Source organism: Artemia sp. Qi Xiang Cuo, chromosome 9 (assembly GCF_049724085.1).
Source record: "Artemia sp. Qi Xiang Cuo chromosome 9, ASM4972408v1, whole genome shotgun sequence".
Lineage (NCBI taxonomy): Eukaryota > Metazoa > Arthropoda > Branchiopoda > Anostraca > Artemiidae > Artemia > Artemia sp. Qi Xiang Cuo.
In genome coordinates, this window is record NC_142802.1 from 25,416,640 (window position 1) to 25,442,926 (window position 26,287).

Below are 26,287 nucleotides of genomic sequence, written 5' to 3' on the forward strand. Positions count from 1 at the left end.
GCTCTATTATTCTAAATGCAGCACAAAGTGGTTTCTAACATATTAAAAAGAGCTAAAAAACTTGTTGAACGTGGCTCTATTATTCTAAATGCAGCACAAAGTGGTTTCTAACATATAAAAAGAGCTAAAAAACTTGTTGAACGTTGATACTTGTTGATACTGAATATTTGGTATAAGCTTTCTAAGACTCTTAGTTAAGTCTCGTGAGGTCTATTCACAGTGAGAATTACTACGGCAAAAATAAGGCTGATGCTAAAATTTGGTTTAAGCCAATGCTAGCGTATTGATTGGATTTTGAGGAACGCAAAGGAATTTCAATATTTAAACCAGCTAAAGTTGTAATTTTCCTTCACAATTTCAAGGGTCGTAGCCAATCATATATTTTTGGAGAATAATCCGATCGGCCAGTTTCATCTTCATATAGGAAATCTGAACTTGATTTTTATTCGATTTGTTAATGTTGTTGCCTTTTTCTGCTTCTTCTCAGTCTCCCAGTTTTTAAAGACATTGGTAAGGATTTATAATGGACCTTTCTGAACATATAACAAAAGCTGATTACCAGTTCGAGGGAAATGTCAAATCCACATGCCAGTTTCAAACAAAAGAAATAACGCCAAAATTCTAGCGACAGTAAATTGTATTTTTGCCACACAGAGGTATAATATGGGAGAAATCTTCTTTTTAGATTGCTTTGAAGCAATCCTTAGAATTGTCAGGTTAAAAGGTTAATCTGTCAGGTTACCAGGATTGTCAATGACAAAGACTTGGTAAACTTCAAATTACTCAAACTTGAGCTATGGCTCAATCCACTTTGGGATACTAGCCAAAGCTTGATTGTGAATCCGTTTAGAATTACTCGATTCCAAAAATCAGCGCTAGCTGAATCTCTGTATTACGAATTACCGTTGTGAATAGGCTTTTACCATTGGTTCCGTCAGGTTATAGCAGCGAACATCAGAAAAGAGCTTCAAAGCCTTTTGGATACTAATTTTAATAAAATCTTGCAAAGAATAAAAAATAAAATAAAAAAAGAACTAATAACACTTATTGGCCAGATAAAGTTTAAATGCGTTTCTAGTACAACTCGTGTACATGGGCGCCCATAGGCTGAATTTTAGGGGGGGGGAGCTTAGCTGATCTAATTGGCGCTCCCAGTACTGTATAATTGAAATCTCAAGACAAAATATCATAAGCAGCGCTATAGCGCTGCTTAAGTAAAGAGCGACGTGGGCCCAATATGTTTTTTTTTTAGACCAGAACACTTCTTATAGAAAGAAATGTCATAGGAACTTCAAAAAGAGCTCATGGAGGGCAACCAGTTATAGTGCTTTTTTAAGTTATGATGTTAGTTATAGTGTTTTTTTAAGAGTCAACGTGATCAGAAGGCAAATACCCCCCCCCCCACACAAACACGTTGCATTTTCCTGACTTAGTGCCCTCTTTAATAGTCAAAAGTGATTGGAGGGCAACCATCCCCCCTCCCACGCCTATCATTTCCCCAAACACTTCCAATGAAAATTTAATCGTATAAAAATCGTTATTTTGTTTGATGTAGTTTCAAAATACAGAGATTAAGTCTTTGAGGATGAGAGCCCCCTCACAGTTCTCAGGGCAAGGGTTGTAAGGTATCCCCTGAGGGCATTTAAGGTTTTTATGGAAACGGTGGTCGTATACACTTCGGAGGAGGCTCATTGGACTGGAAATTGGAAGTTGAAGAGCCATTTTTAAGAGTCAAATTTATCGGAGGGTAGCTATACCCCAACCCCACGTCATATTTTTGCCAAATGCATCTGAAAGAAATTTTAAGATAGCCATTTGTCAAAAAATAGTCAAAAGATCTAATAACATGGTAATGGGGTTGACACAACCCCCAGAGTATGGGTTAAGGGTTTTAAGTTATGCCCCGGGGGGATGTAAGGTTTTTAGGAAAAGGTAGTCTTGTAAACTTTACAGGAGGCTCATTTGATTTGAAATGCATAGTTCTAGTTCCATTTTAGTAGTCAAGCCTGATGAAGAGAAAATAGCCCCCCCCCCGTGATATACTATTTTCCCCAAACACATTTGATCAAAATTGTGAGATAGCCATTTTGTAGCCAATAGTCCAAAGAGAATATAACAAAGTCTTCAGTAAACAAATATAAGAAATATTTAGGCGGACGTTGAACTAAATCAAAACAAACTATGAGCATATGGACTTTCAAAAAGGTGACAAAGCAATACTTACAAAATAAGTTATATTATTAAGTTAGATCTTTAAGAGTAAATTGTGGGGGATTTTGAACTAGCCAGAACGCACTATGTGTATACTTTTAGCACTACAACTACAGTTACTGTAACTAATGACACCAATAGTATTAAGGTGAAACATTTAGGAAGTGTTTAGGGGGCATTTGAATTAAACAAAAAAACTATATACATGCAGGTTTTCAAAAAGACATATAAGTAATATCATAGGCAGCACCACTCTATAGTAGATAGAATTATGATTGAAACATTTAAAGAAGCTAATTTGATTCAAAATTAAAAGTTCTAGGGTCCTTTCTAAGACTAAAAGGGATATTGGGCATGTCAAACCCCCACAATTATGCCAAACTATAGATTCTTATAGAAAAAAAACCGAAAAGATTTAAATTTTGTTTTCATGAAAATGACTTTGTCAATAAAAAACAAACAGAAATTCATCTAAAAAAACTTTTTCCACAAAACAAGTTTTTCAAAGAAAACTAAAGAGGTCCATTAAGCCAAAAATGGGCAGAAATGAAGTCAAGTAATCACCCAAGCGTAAAACTACCACTAATCACTATCAATTAATAAATGAAACTCAAAATAAACAGAAATTAAAATATATGCCCAAGCCAAACTCGAAACAAGCAAAAATTAACATTAGTAGGGCTGACAGCCCCCATGCATTCTCAAAACCAGAACATAATTTGGACTTTACTGAAAGCAAAATATGTTTAAATTTTTTCACTTTTTTTAATTAAATAAGTAAAAAAACTTTTTTTTACTCACTTTTGTTTACCCTTTTTATTTTAAGGAATAAATATCAGTATATTTATATTAAACTGAAAATCCACGGTCATTTTTTTTTTTTTTTTTTTCAGTAAACCCTAAGTTATGTTCTGGTCTTGAGAAGGCATGCGGGTTGTCACCCTTATTCAAGTTAATTTTTGCTCGTTTTGAGTTTGACTAGGCTATTTATTATAGTTTCTGTTCGTTTTGAGTTTCATTTAGTTGTTGATAGTGATTTGTGGTAGTTTTACGCTTGGAAGATTATTTGACTTTAATTCTACCCAATTTTGGCTTAAAAGAGCTCTTTACTTTTCTTTGGAAACTTATTCGATGGAAAAAGTTTTTTAAATGAATACAAATATATGACACCGTCATTCAGCCCGGGGGGGGCGGGCACCCCCTTGCCCCCCCCCCCCCTATGGGCGTCCATGCTCGTGTACACTGATTAGAAAGCCTAAACAATATTTTTTAGCAACTTCCTTTTGGTGTAATGAGAAATTACATTTTTTATGGTTCATTTTTTGGCGTTCAGCACAGAATACTTAAAATTCCTTTTACAAAACAGTAGATTCAAAAATAAATCTAATTTAAATTTTGAAATTCAGCAAAAAATTTAGCCAAAAAAAAAATTTCTGGTACGATTAAAATGTAATTCTATTAAAACCCTGTTTTCTGATTTTCTAAAAGTAGGTCGATTCTTTTATCATTAAGATCAGGAAATAGTTGGGGCTAGGCTAGTAGGCCAAATATAGGCTGGTAAAAAAAAAGAAAAAAGTATGCGAATATGAGTGCAGTGCCCATTGGGCAAACGTTTAGTTTATCTTCAGCCCAATAAAAAGCAAAAGTTAAAAAAAGGTGATATATAAGAAAAACACAACAATTTTTTTTTATATAGATTTTTGTGATCAATAATTTCGTCATGGAACGCTATGTAGTATTGGTTATCTTGTTCTTGCTCTGAAAAACACACTTGATTTTCCTCTCTTATCAATTTCTCGTTCTCTGAGGTTTGGACCTAGAATCCAGTAATGAATTCTTAGCTAATCAGATTAGTTTAATATTAGTTAGCTACAATATTCCACAGTATAGGCTATCCTCTCGACTGCGAGGGTAAGTTCAATCGCAAAAGACAAAGGGTCTCCCAGCCAATAAAAATATTACTGTTGACCTTTTTGTCAGGTTAAGAAAAAAAAGAAGAAAAAACGTGAAGCTGACCGTCTTTCCTACCCGTGCTTTCGTACCCGTACAAATCTGATTTCAAATGTACTATCGTTATAGTGTTAATCCCTCGAGCGCTGGCGATGGTTTTGTATGAATTGCGCAGGTTGCGTGAGCAGCGGTGATTCTTCTTTATAAGTTTAATTTCAAACTTTCACACTAATTTTCACTACATAACAAATTAACACTTATCAAGACAGATACTTCATACAAACGGAAAAAAAGTGAGAAAAAAAAGAGAAACTACGAAGTGAGTTATACTCAAAAACCGGCACCCTTAAAAAAAAAAAAAAAAAAAAAAAAAAAAAAAAAAAAAAAAATCGGATAATAGTAATAAAGAAAGAAAAAACATTAAAATTACTCAAGAAAAAAAAAGAAAATGGGACACCAAGTTCAAATCACAACTCACATTCCAAACCCAATATTAACCTTAATATAGATGAACTCCAGCACCAGTATCCATAACTTCATATTAATTATTAAATATAAATTAGATATAGTTTCACTTTATTTTTAGAAAATAAAATAGAAGAATGTGAACTCACGTGGCTTTCATAATTCTAAATAATGAATCTTCCAATATTATAAAAAATGGAATAAAGACTCTTAGACTTTAAACAACAGAATTAGAAAACTTAACGCGTTTCACCCTTAATGAGACAGGCAAAGTGACGTCACTTTGACGCTTGTTCCCTCAACGATCTTACAGTCAGTATTTATCAGCAAGAAAATTAGAAAGTTAGAGCCAGGGCCCTGAAAAATTCATCGGTTTAACAGATGATTCGTCGGACAATTTACAAGTGCGTATGATTGCAAAACAGAGCACAATTTAGTTCGTGATCCTTATCAAAGACTACAAAACTGTTTTGAAATAAGCGATACTGATAGTTTGAGATACGGTTTAACCAGTGCATCTGAATTTGCCCTCAAAACAATGCTTTAAGTTTGTTCCAAGAGAAGAAGAGATTGTTCTTAATATTTAAAATTTACAGGTAAAATATGCTCTTACGTATTTTTCTGACAGGGAATAATTTTGTAAACTGAAAATATCTTCTACATAACTAAACACTTATAGTAGTTATGATTCTGCGAAGTAAACACGTTATTCAAATGTGTACAGAAATAAGTTAAAAGAAATTTACTGCACGGGCTGTATTTTTTCTTCAGACTTCCATCAAATTTTTAAAATAAATATTGTTTTTTTACAACCTTGCATTTGTTGATTCGTAGAATATAGAAAATGAAGCACAAAAATATTTGATCAATAAAAAACACACTTTTTCGTATTTTACAAGAAAAGAGTCCTTAAAACCTTTGGCCCAAATTGCTGGTAAAACAATATTTTAAAGTTGAATATTTTGAAAAAACAATATTTTGAAACATCGAAGAACAAATAACAAGATAAGCAAGACAGGTACACAAAACCTACTTGTGCCAGAGCAGCATTAGGGTCAGTTTCACCTTTGGCCAGTAAGGCTTCAACATTCTTCATGTGTGCTTCCATCAATATTGACGGCACCTCATCCTAAAAATAAATACAGAATTTTCTCTATTTGCTCTGAAAAAAAAAAAAAAAAAAAAAAAAAAAAAATTAAAATCATGGACTCCATAACTTTTTCGTATTTCCATAGAAATATGGCATGATTGGAATAAGATGTATAAATTTTTTATCAAACATATAAATATTTATCAAATACTTCATTTATACACAGTAAATAAATTCTTAACAAGACAAACTACAATCCTTATTTTTCTACGAGCCTCACAAAAGTTGATTAACTAATTACCAGCTTGCTCCACACGGATTCTAAGATAACCTGGAGTTTCTCTAAAAAAAAAGTGCTGAGGAGCTGCATGCCCGAGAGCAACACATTTATCATTTTTTTTTTTAACCAACCAATAACAAAAAGTGAATATCAGAATAAAAAAAATAGAAAAAAGACAAAAAAACAGACAAAAAAAGACAAAAAAGAAAAAAAGACGAAAATTACAAAAAGTACATACTTTCAAGACGTAGAACGATGGCAGTTTATATTTTCCGATATCAAAAAAATGTTTGCTTAGCACAGCAACTACATTAAAATATCACCCATCTCAAATTTTAACATTATCTTCCTTTTACGGTACCATGGAGGAAGGAAAGAAAAGTCACAGTACCGGAAATTCTGAATACATAAAGAAGAAATTTCTTTGTTATTAAGAGAGGATAAAGGTATGGAACTCAAGAGATCTAAAGAAGCTGAAAATGATTTTCGATTATAAATAAGCTAAAAATAAGCTTTGCGATAATATATTTTGTTCTTGACAATTCTCGAGTAACCAGCCAGAATCTGCATCCTGAAATCAGCCGAGAATGAAATGATAGGAAATTGTTGAAATCAGAAACCGGCCGAGGACGTAGTAATCGTAAATTGTTAGTGATATTGTTACCCAATCACCAAAATGACATATCAGAGGGGACATAAAGCGATTTAACGCTTGAGGCGAAAGTGAATAAGGAGAGTGAAGGAGGTGATAGTGAAAAAACTCATCTGGCATCTAAAGAAAAACAGAACTTGAAGAAGAAGCAGTACACTATTCCATAAACAAGTATAATCAAAAAAAAAAAAAAAAAAAAAAAAAAAAAAAAAAAAAAAAAAAAAAAAAACCTGTCCCAATAAACTATGCACAAATGTAGAACAAAATGTCCCAGTGGATTTTAGCAAAAAGCAAAGTGAATTCCTTCTTTGGCATAGGTTTAGCTTTGTTAATTATAAACCCTCTCCTTGGCATATTTCATGTTTTTTGTATTAAATTAAAAGAAAATCAATCATTTTCTGCTGCTTCTTGAAAGTTATCCACAACTCCAATTATCTCTCTGGTTATAATTCAAGATGACAGCAGTGGCGCCAATTCACGAAAATGTAGGGGGGGGGGCAAGGATTTTTTTTTCGATTTTTTTTTTTAATTAAGATGCAAAAAAAAGAACAACATTTAGCAAACATAACTAAAACAGGGGGTAGCGGCGAGGTCGCTGCTTGGCAGAATTGTTGACTAATCTATCAAAATCCAGTTTCTTTACCTCCTCTTTTTCAACGGCCATTATCATGAGATCACTGAGTCTGTCGTTTCCCATCGTCGATCGCAGATAGTCTTTCACACGCCCTATTGCCGAGAAGAATCATTCATTACTGGCAGTGGTCACAGGCAAAGTAGCAACTAGCTTCATCAGTTTTAGCACTGCAGAATAGGCAACTGGGAGGTCGGATAAGATTTCGATAGCTCGAAGAAGATCCATTTTTGAAATATCACTTTTTGACAGATGCAGCTTCGCAAGAGAAAGCTGGGATTCTATGGCATGGTCGTCAACACCGAGAATCTCTTGATAATGACACATAACTCTTTCCACTTTTGAAATTTCGAGAAAATTGGAACTTGAGGGGTCGAGGGCAGATAAAGCGTCGAGCAGAGGCATATTCTGCATGAAACGTTGGTCCATCTCACTCGTGAAACGATCTATTACCTCAAAGTACAGAAGTTTACCGCAGTCTGATTTAACTGGCTGACTGATATTGCGTTTACCGGTTGTTGAGTTTGAAAGAAAGGCTTTGAGACGAATGGAAATGGTTTGACTTCTCTTGTTTTGAGCACTGGTTTTAGATTGTGGAGATTTCGATTCCTGGATATCGTTTAAAGCTAAGAATTCAGATATGTTTTTGCTTAAGTTGTTCCAATCGTTATCATTTCTCAGCTTTTTGAGTGTCTAAAATGTCCCAGAAATCAGTGCAAGTGCCTTATAAATCAACAAACTTCCGGATTGAAGTTGCTCTGATAAACAATTTACAATGACTAATACTTTTTCCATTATGTGCAAAGTTGAAGCAAAAGAGGCAGAGTTGATTTTGTCCAGTAGTCCTTTTGCTTCACACGCTGCCTCGCCGTTGGAACTATCAGAGACTGCGGCAAGCACATCAACAATACAATCAAATCTGGCCTTCACCTTCGAAATAGAGCGGACTGCGTAAAACCAGCGAGTCTGGACGGTCCTCTCTAGCTCCAAGACTGTTTGCCCGCTAATACGCTGGGATTCCATAAATAGCTCGTGACGAGTATTGCTGCATGATATAAATGCGTAAAGTCTTTGCACCACAGAGAAAAATTCAGAAAGTTCACTGATATTTTTTAGGCAGTCAGTCAAAACCAAGTTCACTCTGTGGGCGTGACAGTGTACATAAACTGCATGAGGCACCTTCTCCCTAAACTTTGCTTGAAATCGTTAAATTCCCCACTCATAACGGATGCGCCATCATAACATTAGGCAATACACAGCATCGAATCTACACCAAGCTTTTCTATAGTTTCACAAATCGAGGTGGATAAGCTCTCGGCGTCTAATTTGTGCATGTGATAGTAGCCGATTGGTCGCTCCACTACTTTTCCATTTGATATGTACCTGAGTAGGATCGCTAATTGTTCTTTTCTAGAAACATCTTTTGTCTCGTTGACAAGAATAACAAAGTAATTAGCTGATTTTACTTCTGAAATAATATCTTGGCGCAAGGCATTTCCTATCAGTGTAACTGCGTCATTTTGGTACTGATGACTGCAATAGTGACCATATCGGCGCTGTAACTTGGCCTTCAGATTTTCGTCGCCTTTAGACACTTCCTCCATCAATTCAACCAAATTACCCCGGTTTGCAGATGTTTCTGATTCGTCATGACCCGTCAAAGCAAGACCCTGGCGGCCAAGAAAGCAAATAGCGCGAAAAATGTACTTCACATAATCTTTATTTTCCTGAACCTCTTGAGATCTGTACTGAATTATGGCATTCGCTATAGATTTCGAAGTACCAGTACTCATTATCTTAAATTCCGTCCATGCTGACATACAATGCCTATGTCTTTCAGAACCATCATGTTGCTTTAATATAGCAGAACTGTCTTTCCACTTGCAAAATCCTGACTCAATGAAAGACCTTCTTCCAGCAGTTTCTCCAGCCTTTAGAGTCCCCATAGAAAAATGGCGGCAAGCAAAACAATACACAGAATTCAAGTTTTTTGAGTATTCAATCCATTCATAAGTCTTATAGCAATGTGCACTGAATTTCCTTCCGTTAGAAGTGGAAGCCGGATATTTCTCAAGAATAGGTTGAGCTGGTTTGTCGTGACGCGTGCTAAAGATATCTTAGAGAGTTTCTTGACTGCTACTGGAACCCGCAAGGGGTTCAGCGATGCAGAACCGAACTTTCATGTTGATCTGAGCCATTTATTGTTCCGCTTGTTTCCGAAATTATGTCACAGGTGGGGGAATTTATCTCAACTAGCCCGAGACTTTGGGCGCTGACACTATTGCCAGTTTCTTGCACTAAAGTTTCTTCATTTTTCTTCCACATTTTCACCGAAAAAAAATCCAAAGTTTGTTGTCGCTTTTTACTCATAGTTAAACGAATAGTAGACAATGACTTCACTCAGACACGGCAAGAGAAGAACTGAAGAAACACGTAGAAACTCACTTAGAAAATCACTCCCATACTCCACGGTGAAACTACCCCGCTTAGAAACCCCATAAACCAATCACTTACATTTCCTGTTCACGACAGTCCCATACACTCCACTGAGACTAGTTATCCCATAAACTATTCAACAACGTCAAGAATCTGCTGACCCAAAACCCCTTGAAACCCTAGAACACATTTCCTTTCCCAGCTACTAAAAAAGGCAATATACAAAACTCATAGTTTACAACGAATTCTTCACAAGAACAATAACAAACGGGTACTGACCACATGAAGCTTAGTTTTGAATGAACCCTACTCGGAAATAAAATAGTGTAGACACGCTCGCTCTTAGACATTTCAAAACAAGATTATATAATTAGTGCACCAGTTTGTTGGTCGTATTTATTGGACCAGTTTCTGTTTTAAAATAGCAAATAGCTAAAATCGAAAATTGATGTTAAATATAAATACGACGTTAATTTTCAAAGTGTCGGGGGGGGGGCCATGCCCCCCCTGCCCCCCCTAATTGGCGCCTCTGGATGACAGCTTCAGATTATTAAATAGATATAACTTTTAAACTTACCTTGATTTTAGCAAACTCTTCCATAGCAGCTTTGGCAGCAGCAGAAGCAACCCTTGGATCTACGACAGAAGCTAGGAAGGCCACAGTTGACATTATCGGATTTCCGCTTTGACTAAAAGGAATTGGCTGAAGACCAAGCGGGCCACTGATCCCTCCACCTTTTAGAAAAGAAAAAATATATACTATAAAACTAATATGGGTAAGCGTATCGCTTCATCCGTGCGATGTGGGCATCCATGTGAAAAAAAAAACAAAAAAAACGTGCACATTCTAAAATGGAAATTTCAAAGTTATAGAAATAGCATTTCAACAGTTATATACCAAATGGGTATGCAGGAACTTAGGCACGACAAAATTTTGGCCTAATCTAGCCAAAATTATCATTTTGCAGGACAGAAGTGGTAATTGGGACTTTACTACGGTACAATCTGTTTGGCTACTTGAAAATTACACTAGACCTTTCGACTTGCGTTCGGATGGGTTTTTCCGATATTTTAGTACCACAGGTACTTAAACCCCCCCCCCCCCCCAAAAAAAAAAATAGTTGACGAACAAACGCGCATCAGTAATCAATCACGGGAAGAATACAAAATTCCGTATTTTTGTAGACTGGGGCTTGAAACCTCTGCTCAATGTTCTCAGACACATTGACTTTGACGGTGTAGTTTCCATCCAAATGGCACACCGTTTCTGGGGCGCTTTTCTCTCTTTCTATAAGTACAGGGGCGTCGTTTGGGGTTGGCAATTGCCCCCCCCCCCCATTAATGTGGAGAAAAAATATTATACATCCCATGCACTTTGACTATCCAGGCATGGACCCCTCTTGCCCCCCCCCCAATAAAAACGCTGGAGATTCACCCCTGCACAAGTATACTAGTTTTTTTTTTATGTTATGAGTGTATGGGTAACCAAAAATTTTTAAAGTGTAATTATTCAAATTATTTTTTTTTAATTATTCATTCACTAACATGTCTTTAGCCTAACGAATAAGAGCAAACGAGCCAGCAAGCCTTCCCTTTTTTTTTACAAGAGGTATAAACACTGAAATCGATCTCTGACGGGTGATGCCTCGACTCAATCATCTTTATTTTTTGTCTGTTTGCTTGTCAGTGCTTGTTGTGAACTTGTCCAACCGGGGCAGTCACATCCTACGTTTTAGCCAGCTGTTAACTATATTAGGTGGATAAAGGCGGTATCTCCCTTCCGTCACTCTGTCCTCACCACAGTTTATATAATTATCCAGTATGATCTTTCCCTATCTCACCCATTATAAAAACCCGGACCGAGGTGCGAGTGCTCCAGAGAACGTTTTTGCAGATATAAACATAAGCGGCATTAGATCTTTTCACGGGTAGACAAAGAATAAGCACCTACGGAACAAGTACTGACAAAACCACTTGGCCGGCTCACCAATAAGTGGACAATAAGTGCAGAAATAAGTGGGAGGAGCTTTTTGTTCGCACCGAGAATGAAGAGCCAGAAATCATCTGCGGTAAACTTACTGGATAATTATATAAACTGTGGTCCTCACACAGCCGGAGCCTCCTCCGGGGATACATCATCTATAAAAAAAATACCCTAAAGCCCTCGACCATCGTTGAGGCAACAAACAGGCAATATCAATATACTCAACGAAGCTCCTGAAAGCTTGAAACTTTGCAGAGGAAGAAAAGCATTACGGCTTTAGAATAAGCAGTCATATTTATGTCTTTTATGCCATAATAAAGAAGGTGGACAGACAATCGGATAAAGAATCGGTAAATAAATAAAAAATGGCCTTTCACCTGCCGAAGGCTTTCACAAGCTCCGCAGACGACAGAAGAGCCACAGTTTCAGTTTGCTGAAAATCCGGCACAAGATCGTGTCAAAGGATTTTTGGGACTTTAGACACCTTTCCTCTCTAACGAAAATACCCCATGATTTCCCCCTAATAGTGGGAGCGTGTTTATTTAATTCTTCATAATCGCTAGTGTTACGGTAAAAACAATTTATAATATCAAATCATTTTGAATGGTTTTATATAATTTTAAGAACAAATGTGCCATCACACGGCAGAATAACCTCTGAAATTAGATCATAAAAATAAGACTTGAATTGTTCCTAAAACTTTGCCTATCATAGAATTTGCTCATTGGGATCGTATACCTAAATGGGCTAAAACTGTTGTTTGGAGCAGGAAATGGACGAAACCAGCAATTTTTTGTGGCATGATTTGCGGCATCTAATTTCAAAAGGTCATTAGATCTTGGAATTTCCGTTCAAATGAGTCCGCTCCCAATATTCTGCGATCACTGATTTGGAAGGTTTCTAGCTCCGCTCTAGGATTCTAAAAACTATTGGATTTGATGGTGTAACTTTTTCGTCATGATTTGAGTGGTTTAAAACTACCGAAAACAGAAAGTTTGGAGCCAAACCTTCGACAGTTTTCAAAGGCATTGTTTCTTATCCATCTTATGAGGGAGAGAACAGGTGAAAAGGACCTCTATAAATCTATACACACGTAAGATCATAGTGTGTTGAAGTAATTTCCATAGATGTGGAAAGCTGCGTATGTCCGTTTCATACTGAAAGTTAAGTCACCCCAGTTCTGTGATCACCTGAGACTTAAATTGATAACTCCCAACTTAGCAAAGGTAGCTGAGGGTTTTATTTACCACTCTCTGTTACAAAATGTTGCGCCTTCGATAGATCCATACCAATATGGCTGCATACAATGTAGTAGCACGGCTGTATATCTAGTGCGAATGTACCACTTAATCTTCAAGTGGCTGGCACTTCTAATAGTATTGTCGATTTACTTTTTTGGCGGACTACAGAAAAGCATTCGATCTTATAAAACACCTGACCGTATTAACAAATCTGAAGGAGATGGGAGCTAAAAATCAAATACAACTATTAGTGAGAGAATTTCTGCAGGGGAGACTGCAATTAGTTTATTTTTGTTTGCCGAAGATACCTGCTCTGAGTGGTCAGAACTAACCTGCGGCTGCCCACAAGGAACAAAACTAGCTGCTCTTTTATTCCCTGCTGTCATCAAGCCAATCCTAGCAGAATTCGAAGAACACCAAGTTCTTTGACGACTTGTCAGCACATCTCAAATACACAGTCCAGAATGCGGTAGCACAGAAACAGTTTGACCACAGACTTTCTTCACGGACTTCATCACCCACTGTCAATCAAATGGCTAACAAGTGAATGAACAGAAATCGCAAGTTCTACAATTCAATCAACTCAAGCGGGACATTAACCCTAGATGTGCCGTTTCCAACTGTTTTCTCTGCAACAATTCTAGGTGCAACATTTACAGGTGATTACTCGTTTAAGCTGAATGTAGACAATTTTGCACGCAATTGTCACTACTCAATTCAGAGTTTAACAAGTATGTGCAGGTTCGGCTTCTCGGATCGCCAACTCCTAGTGGCGTACACAACGTACATCAGGTCAATCCTTGAGTATTGCTGTCCCGTTTGGGGTCCTCAAACTCCAAACACTGCTTACATGTCAGCAGAACTTGAAGATGTCCAAACATGTGCCACTAAGATAACACTTGGATCCCACTTCAGCAATTACGAAAGTGCTTTTGAACTCCTGAACTTGCCCGCAATATTCGCTCGAAGACATGATTTAATAATGAAATTAGCAAAGCGCTGTTATCAAAGGAGAAGAACCGATCTATTTTCCACCATCTGCAAAGATCAGCAGAATTACTAGGCATCACAATAAACTACGATTCGTTAAGTGCATCACGAAAAGATTGTAAACTCTTTCGTTTAATTTTTTGCAAGCGCATTTAACAAGTGACCTGACCTTTTTTTCTCATTTTCTATTTCTTTCGTGATTGTAAAAGTGGCATAATGTAACGTTCATTTTTGAGTGCTACGATACCTATTTAAATAATTGAATACAAGCAAACGAATAAGTAGAATCACAATATTTAAAAACAGAAGCCCTGTTCTTCTCACCAAGTTCTGGATCCTCAAAGTAAGAGTCTTCGATGGGCAACTTAAGAAAATTAAGAATACATTCTTCTTGAGTGCGAGTGCCCACGTGTTCACACACTTTGTTCCAATCGTCCTTGTACAATTCAAGCCCTTCGAGTAGAAGCAGCGTTTCTTGTTCTGTCCATTCCCTTGTCAACTGTCCCGTTCCGGGTTTGCTTCTACTTAATCCAGTCTTTTTATTATATCTAAGGAAGAAATACGAATAAAAACTTAATAGAAACATTTATTAAGCCTAATGATAACCGTGTACACCAAGAACGAAAAGGAATATTCCAGAAATATTCGCTCCAGAATGCACCATGTTATTCCTTGAATAAAAGACCTTGTTATTCCTGACCATCTAAAATTATTCCAATAAGCAAATAAAACTAAACATGTATTGATTTAAGCCACAACATATATTTAAGTCTTTCCTGTTTAAATATTACATTTTTTCCATCACATAGCTACTAATTTGTTGTTCACAGTTACTCCTACTAGGTTTATTTTTTCAGGTTGAATTTCATCTACGGTACATAAATATTTCTAGTAGCTTCCAGAAAATATTCAACAAATTAATGTAATTGTAAAAAAAGTCTCTGTCTAAGGTGTATTTAATTTGTGAACAAACATGATTAAGTTTTAGAAGATATATATATATATATATATATATATATATATATATATATATATATATATATATATATATATATACAAAATCAAGGAATTTCGAAAACTTAAATTTTGCTCAGTAAGGATTAAATCAGATGGATTTAGTTACGATAAATTGCCTATCATGGCGTAAATCATCAATATTTTTAATAGAAGACATCTTCCTGCTGATTGTCAGCACTCTTGGCCCTTGCAGACGTAATTAGGAATATACAGACCACTTTTAACAAAATTGTACTGCAACTACTAACCGTTTGTTTTTAAGTGACATTTGTTTTCAAATAAAGCTGTGTCTCCCCAAAATTTCACCCGGCCCTTAAGAGGCTCCTATGTTCGTAGCCAATCAAGCATATGCACAAGGGACCATTGACCCCTTCAAAAATTTAAAAATACTACCATTCTCCATGATTTATTTTACTTTCCGTTTATTAGTATATTTTTCCCGTTTTCCCACACCCTTTCAATGTGAACTTTCTAAAATAAATTCTCGCACAGCTGCATGATACACATAAAATATTTTTATTAACATATAAATAAAATAAAAGTTTTTTTTTCCAAAAATCTAGGGTTGGGAAATAAAATCTACCCCCCCCCCCTCCGCCCAAGTTGTTGCTTTACATAAGTTCTGATGCAGAGCCTACGTAGTACTGCATCTGCAAAAAAAAACTCTTAGCACAGTGGAGTAGTAGAATTGTAGTGGTTTCAATTAAAGTTGTACTCCCCCCAAACTTTCACCCAGCCCTAAAAAGGCTAGGGCCTCTCCATAGGAGGAACGGACCAAAGGAGAACATTGTCCCTGGGGGTCCATAATAGAAACTGGGGCACTTTCACCCGGGGCCGTAAATACAGGTGGGGGAGGACGAAGGCCTTTCATATGTACACTCAACGGGACCCATCAGCGTGTGCACACGTCCTGTGAGTTACAAACCTTCTCCCAGTAATGGGTTAAATTGCATGGTGATGCAGAACGCCATCAAGGGAGGATCCTCCATAGGAGCACAACTGCAGCAGGGCGTAAGATCCAGAACTATGGACAACAGCCTCTGCAAAGGGCTGCCTCAACCTTGTCGGGGTACCTGCAAAACTGGGGATCTTGCAGTCAACTCTGTTCCCACTTGAGGAGTGGCACCCCTCGAGAAAATTATAGCCTAGTAAACGACGCAGCATTCGCACAGGATTCTGATTAATGGATAATTCTTCGGGGCTTAGTCTGTTTTGGTGGGCGTTTTCGGGCTAAAAACCTTCTTCCTAGCTAATTTATCTACTATGGGTTGCCTCCCCGAAGTAGCATAATATGTGTAGACATGAATATATAATGAGTCGGAGGTAATAGGCTTGAGACTGTCTATGCAGGATTTCGACTATTGTTGATAGAAGAGCATCACTAAGTGCTGAAAACCATGTTGTGACCAAGACGGGTCCAGGATTGCACAAAGCCTCTATTCATACTGGAAGTCCCAGGGATTTCCTGCTGTCCGGTTCTAAGCCAGCTTAAGCGCTTCGGTGTAGACCTGAGAAGATGTGTTGGTCCCCATCCTGCATTGGTATCCGGGACCATTGCTTTCCTGAGGTCAAAATAATTTCAATGATTTAAAGAATATGAAAATTAGAACTTGGAATGTTATGACGTTGAAAAATAACTATCGTATTGACATTTTGACAGACGAATTCAGACAATTCGAACTGGACTTATTAGGAGTTTCAGAAACTCATATCCCAGGGGTAGGAAGCGTGAAATTAGGTGATATAGAATTTATTTCCTCAGGCAGAAAGGATGGGGTACACAGACAGGGAGTAGGGCTCAAAATGAATAAGGAAGCTGCTAAGTCTTGTTTAGGATGGGAAGATATTAATAATAGAATACTAATCGCTCATTTTAGGACTAAAAACATCAGGGTATCAGTTATAGTAGCATATGCCCATGTAGAACCGACTGACAGAAATATTAATGACTCAGATGAATGTTACTTACAGTTACAGGAGCAAATAGACAGGGTCCCGTGTAGAAATATGGTGTTTTATTCGGAGATTGTAACGCCCAGGTCGGTAGAAATAGGGATAGATGGTATCCTAGCCAAGGTCAATTTGGTGTAGGAGAAGAAAACAGCAATGGCTACATACTGTTGAAATTTTGCAGGTATAATAATCTAGTTATAACCAATACGGTGTTATGTTATAAAATGGCCCATAAGTTAACATGGTATTCACGTGATGGTAAGACAGTAAACCTTATTGATTATGTAATTGTAAATCGAAGACTGGCAGGATCAATACAAGATACTAGGGTATATAGGAGTGCTGTTATTGATGTTAAAAGTAAAGATTTCGGAAGGTAACTACCTCCCGGGAAGTTATGATGTTAGTAGACTCAAGGATGAGAATTTGAGAGAAACTTTCCAGGAAAAGTTGAATAGTAAACTGGAGAGTTTAAAATTTGACAATGTGGAAGATGGATAGAATAATTTTATGAAAACAATTTGTGAAGTTGCTGATGGTGTCTTAGGGAAGAAAGTTAGGACTGCAGCTTGGAATATTAGTTTAAAAGCAGTATGTTTAATAGAGAGAAGGGGCTTGTATAAGAATTATCTGAGTGATAGATCATATGAAAACAAAAGGAATGTAAAGAAAGTGAGAAAGCATTAAAATACGAACTAAAGAGGTGTGAAGTGGAGACCATGGATAAAACTGCCGAGGATCTGGAAGATGCAGCTAGACGGCATAATAGTAGAATACTGTACTGGCATGTTCATAAATTGAGAGGGAGCAGTCAATATGGACTTGTCCAAGTTAAAGACAGGAAAGGGCCCACAATTAGTGATAATGAAAGAGTTAAAGAGAGATGAGCAGAAAATTTTGAGAATGTGTTAAATCGAGATTGAGTTGCAGGAAAATGAAAAAGTGTGTGATACCTTGGATGTGAAGGAAGATTTGTTTTGTGAGGAATAATTAGCGACAGTACTGAAAGGATTAAAACATAATAAGGCTGCAAGTGCTGATAATATGGTAAATGAGTTTCTTAAATATGGCGGCTTTGAAGGTTAGAAATAAGTTACTAAAGATCATGTATATGATTTTTGAAAAAGGGGAAGTACCTAGCGATTTTAGGAAAACCTTAATTAAATCACTGTATAAGAAATGTGATAAGAGCGAGTGTGGTAATTATCGAGGCATTAGTCTGGTTAGTAATATTAATTTGTAATATGATACTTTTTAGACTGAGAGATGCTGTAGAATAAGTTTTGACAGAAGAACAGTGCGGTTTTAGAAAAGGTAGAGGTTATGTCGGCCAAATTTTCATTCTTAGGTTGATAATTGAGGAGTGCCAGAGTTATCAAACACCATTAGTCCTCAGTTTTATAGATTATGAGCAAGCGTTTGATTCTGTTGATAGAAGAGCGATAGCAAAGATTTTATCCTTGTATGGTATACCAGACAAATACATTAAAGTGATTAGTGCTATGTACGAGAGTAACACTGCTGTGGTTAAGGTAGAAAATGAGGTTAGCAGATGATTTCGTATTATATCAGAATTTAAGCAGGGCAGTGTTCTATCCCCCTCTATATGGATCATTTTGATGGATTTTGTCTTAAGAAGCACAGGAAAGGCAAAGGGAGACCAGGGAATTAAACGGAGAGGAAAAACTCTCTTGGACCTGGATAATGCTGATGATTTAAGCATCCTAGATGAAAGCGTGAGCAAAATGAATGAACTTTAAGAGGTTTGCGAGCTCAGGGTGTTAGAATAGGCTTGAAAATAAACTTGTTAAGAAGACCAAGTCACTAAAGCTAGGAATAAGTGAAGATGAAAAGGTGACATTGGGCAACGAAAAGACTGATCAAGTGAACAGCTTCACTTACATTGGTAGCATTATCAGTAAAGACGGTGGGAACTGTGTAAAGACAACGAGTGATGATAGTGGTCAAATATGTTTTGAAGCATGGGCGCTCCGAAAAGCGGATGAAGATTTGCTAGATATTACCAGAGAAATTGCCTACGGATTGTTCTGGGTATCCGGCTGACGGACCGTATTTCAAACAGTAGACTATACGAAAAGTGTGGTTCAATCCTGCTTTCTAGGGTTATGAAGAGAGAAAGGTCGAGATGGCTAGGGCACGTTATGCGGATGAAAGATGACAGATTACTAAAAATTGTCCTTTTCGGCCAACCGTCTAAATGGGAAGCCGGTCGTCCGCGGTTGGGGTGGGAAGATGTCATAAAGAAAGATTGAAAGAAAATGGGAACTTCCTGGGAGGGTGTAAAGAGGGAGGCTTTGAATAGATTTGGATGGAGGAGGATTGGGATGGGATGGTGTTGGCCTCAGGCGGTTTGGTGCTGCGATGAGTTGTTAGTAGTAGTAGTACGTTCGTAGCCAATCAAGCATGTGCACAAGGGGCCATTGACTCCTTCCAAAATTTTAAAATACTACCATTCTCCATTATTAACTTTATTTTCCGTTTATTAGTCTGTTTTTTTTTTCTCTTTTCCCACACCTTTTTAATATGAACTTTCTAAAATAAATTCTCGCACAGCTGCCTATAACACGTAATTTTTTTTTAAATACAAATAAAAAAGTTTTTTTTCCCAAAAATATACAACATCTAAGCCCCCCCCCTCTCCGCCCAAGTTGGCGCTTTATATAAGTTTTGTTGAAGACCCACATAGTACTGCATTTGTCAAAAAAAAAAAAAAAAAAAAAAAAAAAAAAAAAATTTACTCTTAGCACGGCGGAGTAGTAGAATTGTAGTGGCAGTTTTGGTATACATAAAATGACAGGACACAAAAAAGGTTATGTCAATCAGTATATGGTCAATCAAAAAATTTTAAAGTACATATTTAATAACAGCAGCATTGACAAAACTTGATGCAACAAGATATTCTTCATGCGGTAAATGCAATGAAAAGAAGCTAGTAAAATACAATTTATGTTCAAGCGGTCAAGATTATAAACAAAGGAGTCTCCAAATTCTGTTTTTTCTGTTTTTATCAATGCCTTAATTCTCCGTCAAATGAATTTACGCATAATCAAGTATAGTAAGACATTTTCAAACTAAGTGTGACTCCTTTGTCGTAAAAATAGGTAGGTCAACATTCCGGGGACCCAGGCCTCCCCCCGTGATCTTTATTAGATAGCTTCTCATATTTTCAATATTATTCACAAATTTCTTTAAATCTCGCCCACCCCCAAAAACAGTCCTTGCATGCGGTACCTAAAATAGTCAACTAGCGTGGTCCATGTATGTTCTTTTTTAGCGGCTTCTCATTGCTCAATGCAGTAATTTCAAATTTAGCCTTCACATGGAAGAGGCTAAATTACGTCAAGTATATTCAAGTTTAATTTATTGCCCAATTTCTTCATATTTCTTAAAAATTTACATCCTCCGATATCTCTTAATATTTCTGTATTTTCCTATTATATGTCATGTTTCCGTAATAATTTGCCTATTATTTGTTTTTATTCAAAGTTGTGTCATTCCAAACATGACCCTCTCAGCAAGCTTTCCGCACTCCTATTATGACCAAGCATGTACACAAGGGTTATTACTTCCCCCTCTGAATCTGAAAATACTCCTATTTCCTTTATTTATCATGCAACAACCCTGTTTTTTCGTTTACAATACTATTATACGCAATCAGTTACTGTAAATCATTTCCGAACAAGGTGTCACTGCATTCTCATGCAAACAGGTCAGTGTTGTAACTGGTAAAATTGGGTATTTTACGGTAATTTTACGGACCCCCGTAAAATTGGTATTTTACATGTTTTACCGGCATCTTTTATATTTTACAGACATATTTTACGAGGGCTTGCAATTTTCACAGCACAAAAGCACGGAGATGCTGGCAGTAACAGGTTTGGATATGATTTTGTTTTGTGCATAGCTGTATTACCCAGTTAAAAAAGCCGTCTTTCTGACTTCAGTCTCTTATTATCAAACAATAAAGTGTATTATAGTACAAGTAATTATAATTTTAAAATGATGAAATATTACCTTAAATAAAATTATATTAGTTCCGTGAGATATTAAAGACAGAAAGGGATACAAGTAGGATTGACATATGACACACAACAAGAAAAAGTATTGAAATTAAATAGCCGAGAAAACGAGGGTAATGTCAGCCAGTTCACAAAAAAGAAGCAAAAATGACAGAAGCAGATATTTCGTCAGGGACTTCCGCCCAGCCGTCTTCAGTGCTCAAATAAAGAAAAAAAAGTGAAATAACCTTTGAAATAACTCCTAACAGAGCAGAAGAAAGACTGAATCAAACAAACCAAGCAAGAATAAATGAAAGCCTACTCATAAACTAGATTGGACAAGAATTTTCTGCTTAGTGACTTGGCTTGTCTACTGACCTAATTTTTATTAGAAGTGTGGTGGGATGATTTTAATTTGAACTGAAGGAAAATGTTATTTGAATCCTTAGTTTTAAGTTATTGTAAATTCTTATGAATTTTAACTTATTAAGAATATATCCAGTATCTCTATTTAAAGCAAGGTCTCTATTTATGGATTTTTTAAATTTTAATTGTCTTCTTAAAAGAATGTGGGAAGCCATTTGCTTCAGACATTAAAATTGCCTCATCAAAAAGATCTAAATGACCCGGATTTTGAACGATGTGGAGGGCCAAAGCAAAATCTATATCCTCATTTTTATTTTAAATTTTACATCCCAGAGAAATCTTGTGTTCATGCTGTCGTTTCCCGGGAGCCGGGTTTTCCCCCCTCTTCCGGAAAATACCCTCGTGGAGAATTCCCCCATTCCCCACAGAGATCCCCCTGGATAATTTCGGATCTTCATTAGAACGGAAACTCAAATTTCTACTCTCCTGTTTAAGTCAGAGGCAATCGTATAGCACTACCTATAGTAAAGACCCATAAGGGTTCAATGTATTAATATTTATTCTTTTGTTTTTTCCACAGAGGCGCCTCATGTGGAAGAGGTGGTCGAATAGGCTTTTGAGGGGGCTCGTTCAATTGGAAATTGAAAGTTCCAGAGCCCCTTTCTAAGATTAATCCTGCTTTTCAGCCAATTGCTACCGCACGAGTTGTTAATGACAACAGCGACTTTAAGAAGTCCTTATTCTAGTTTAACGATCCTTGTGTTTCAGCACTTGTTTTGAAAGAATCTTCCGAAAAATACAGAATTACAACTAAGGAACAGACGAGGGGAGATTGGAGGTAGAAAACTGATATAAAAGTATCAGGGCCGTATCCAAGACTTTTATTTGGAGGGGGGCCTTCGGAACAGGCACAGTCACCTGAATTAGAATCTGAAGGAGAGGAGCTAGATTTGCCAGCAGATTTGCCTGTTGAAGACGGCCCTGATGACTGAAAGTGACTGAATGTTATACTATTATGATCCAGTGCTTATTTAATCAAAGTCATCAGTGATACAAACCACTTTTTTACTTGTATTCGGTTCTTTTATAAATAATGAAAATTGACATAAATATGATATGAGAAATATGGCTGAATTCGGCTTTTTAAATATGCAAGGCTGTCAGGGTAACATTTATTAGGTTTACCTTTTAAGCCAAGGAAAATCAGAATCATCAAAAAATTCCATTAAACGCTGAAAATGATGCTTAAAAAGTAATGCTCAACTGGTCTTGTAGCTACAGGGCAACCCTAAAACAGTAACTTTACCTTATATTTCCTAGGGAGTAACATATTTTATCAATTTTACTTACCGAATTTTTGTTTTACGGTAATTTTACAAAACTAAAACAGGTAGTTTTGCGTCCAGAGGTATCAGGCTATCTCCTGAAATGTCTATAAGATAGTGTCTTATATTTTTAACATAAATTCAGGCATTCTTTTCAATTCTCTTCCCATTCCCAAAACCAATCCTTCCATACGTGTCTAGAGTGAGGGTAATTGACATTCGATGGGGTTCATGATTGTTTCTATTTTTGACTGCTTCTCATTGCACAGCCCAGTCATTTCAAATATACCCCACCCCTGGAGAATCTAAATTGACCAGTGGTTAAATCTAATCGTAAATAGTACAGTATATCCCCTTTTCTGTAATAAATACAACAATAAAAAGATTTTGACATCGTTAAATTCCAGAAAACTTCTATTATTTGAATTTTTAGAGGATGGGATTTTCGAACTGTTGTGGTATATCATTTAGAGGGGGAACACTGCAACAAGATTACCAGTTTTCATATTTGTTTTCAGTTTACCTACATCCCCCCTTCTCACGAATGGATTACATAAAAAATTTGAAGATTTTATTGGTTTACACTATGTTCATTGTTACACCATATGTTCATTGTTTTATTGTTACACTATGGTTCATAATGCCAATTTGGAAAGAAGCTACAAAATCAAAAAACTTATATACAGCCAAGAACGGTAGAAGTACATATATATATATATATATATATATATATATATATATATATATATATATATATATATATATATATATATATAATATATATATATATATATTACTTAGGGATCTTTATGCACACTAGTAATATAAAAATTATAAAAAAGAGGTAAAACTAAACAATGTACAGAAATTGGAAAAAGGGATACATACTGATCAAGCCGTAGACCAAAACTACCTAACTCTGTCTTTCCACCCTTCGGAGTTACGCTGTCAAGATCTAAAAGTTGTTTGGCGGCATTTTGCTGTGCTTGTTTCTGGAGTGGCACTAAACCAGAGGGAGTGTCCGAAATCACATGGAAATGAGAAGTTGGAGGTGGGCCTAGGGGTGCGGGTCGAGTATCGATGTCTACTTGATAGTTTATAAGGCCCCATTGCTCTAAGAACGCATGGACTCTAACAATGGCGCAGACGTCTCCTGCCAAATTACGACGACATGCTGTGCTGGTCAAATATTCTGTCGGATTTAACCTGAAAAATGAAGAAGGGAAAAAAAGAGCCAAAGTAAAATAACAAAATCGGTCAATACGAAAATGTGAAAAATGAAGAAGGGAAAAAAAGAGCCAAAGTAAAATAACAAAATCGGTCAATACGAAAATGTGAAAAATGAAGAAGGGAAAAAAAGAGCCAAAATAAAATAACAAAATCGGTCAATACGAAAATGTGAAAAATGAAGAAGGGAAAAAAAGAGCCAAAATAAAATAACAAAATCGGTCAATACGAAAATGTGAAAAATGAAGAAGGGAAAAAAAGAGCCGAAGTAAAATAACAAAATCGGTCAATACGAAAATGTGAAAAATGAAGAAGGGAAAAAAAGAGCCAAAGTAAAATAACAAAATCGGTCAATACGCTCAGGATCAAGAGGTTGACTTATTTTTCGATCAGCGTTGACAAGTCTAAGAATAGCAAACCCTTTTTTATTTTTTTATTTTTTTAAGTAATGTTTACTATTAACAGGACGACACCACCAGAAGAAGGAAGTGTCTGATTTCTATTGTTTAAGTGTTTATTATTAAACACCAAGAAATTCTAAACTTTAAAATTCTAAAATATTCTTTTTTAAGTTGTTAATGGCGCGTCGTTTTAAATTCAAACAAGTGACTGCTTAAAAAGGGCATATTTAAACTTTCAAGAAAAGACGGCGTTTTTTCTCTTTTCCAGTAAATAATCTGTTCATACTGAAAGATGATACATTGCAAAAAAATATTTGGTATTACTTTTCTATCTAGTAGCATCACTTATCTAAAAACACAAAAACTCCACACCAATCACGGAGATACAGATAAACCAAAAAGATAGAGCAAAATATTCTATGATAGCCATGGTTCCATTTCAATAAAAAACCTCAGCCAAGGTAAAAAGAAAAAAACAAATACAAAGATAGATCTGGACTCTTACTGCTAATACCTCACTGCAGTAACAAGCCACCGGAGATCAACACAGCCGCTTACACTCCTTCTCAGCATGATCCTGATAAAAGCTTCACATTGCCCCCTCACCTCCTTGAAGAGCCAATGGGTAAAAAATTGAAATTTGATCCAAGTGTACCAAGGTGCAAAAATTGCGCCAACAGATTTTGGATTTCCAAGAGCTAATTCACTAAATTTTCAAGCCTCTAACTACGAAAATGCAAAATTTCCGAGGGGTTGCTAACTTTCAGAAATCGTGTACACCAGGTGGTGCGTGCCTAGCCTGGTGGAAATGTGCCAAGGAAGATAAGGAAGATAGGGGATAAGGAAGTGACCCTTCCTTATCCCCTCTTCGCACCCAATTCGGGAATGCTCTTCATTTGGCCTATTGTGAATGGCCAAAATGCGAACTCTTTACCAATCTGTCATCCTACATCTGTAAAACGTGGCTTAGCCATCTTAACCTTTTTTTCATTATAGCCCTAAGGAGCGGGATCAAACCACACTTTCCGTAAAGTTTGTTGTTTGATATAAGGTTAGCCAAACGAATGGCTAAAACTATCCTTGGACTGTTCATCTGGAAAATATTGAATAAATCTTCCTCAGCCTTACGAAGCACCCAGGTTTCAGAACAACACTTGAACACTGTCATCACAGTAGCTTCCAATATTCTACTCTTGGTTTGCAGACTTGTCTTCCTATTCTTCTAAACCTTTTTCAGCTGCGAAAAAAAACCCTTGGCTTTAATATTCACCTCTTCAGCTACATTTATTCCTAGTCTAAGCGACTTAGTATTTGTAACATTAATTTTCAAACCTATTCTTGCACCCTAAACTTTTAAAATCTCAAAAAATTCGTTCATTCTGTTAACATTTAATCTAGGACACTCAGATCATCCGCAAAATCTAACTTTTACCTTACAGTTTGATATTATGTTCTCTCATAGCCTTTGTCATGTTCCTTAGGGCAGAGTTCATCAAACTAATCCATATGATCCGGTATAGGACACATTCCTGCTGAACTTGAGTTTTTACGTGGAGAAGTATAATTTATGTTTATTTATTTCTATTTATATTAATAAAACCAGATTGAACCTGAAATTCTGATTCCTCATTAACCCAATTACTAACCTCATTTTCTACCTTAACCGCAGCAATTAATATTCTCACACATAGCACCAGGGTCATATTCAGGATTTTTCTCGGGGGGGGGGGGGAGAAAGAGGGGATAAAAAAACTTTAAAAAATGCACCAAAAATTTGTTTATATTCGTTTTTACTACGTTTTTACGAGTCGAATAAACATTTCAGGGGGGAGGGGGTAAAAACCCCCAGCGCCCCCTGGATACGGCCTACGCACTGGATACGGCATAGCACTATTCACTTTAATGTTAATATCTAGTATAGATACAAGGACAGGACCCTCATTAAGGGTTTTATATGAGCTGAATCAAATCCCTGCTCATAATATCTACAACTGAGTAGTTATGTTGTCTGACGATTCAAATATTCTCATTTTTTAATCTAAGAGTGAA

At 36.4% G+C, this 26,287-nt stretch overlaps 1 protein-coding gene across 1 annotated transcript in view; it reads right to left on the minus strand.

Moving 5' to 3' along the window:
- mor (SWI/SNF- related protein mor) overlaps nt 1-26,287 on the minus strand; it is a 71,137-nt gene that overhangs the window by 5,781 nt on the left and 39,069 nt on the right. Inside the window, exons 11-14 of the mRNA XM_089094415.1 lie at nt 23,499-23,816; nt 14,255-14,478; nt 10,293-10,450; nt 5,660-5,755 (exon numbers count right to left, since the gene is read on the minus strand). Coding sequence (XP_088950541.1) covers nt 5,660-5,755; nt 10,293-10,450; nt 14,255-14,478; nt 23,499-23,816 — 796 coding nt within the window. The remainder of the gene's footprint in view (nt 1-5,659; nt 5,756-10,292; nt 10,451-14,254; nt 14,479-23,498; nt 23,817-26,287) is intronic.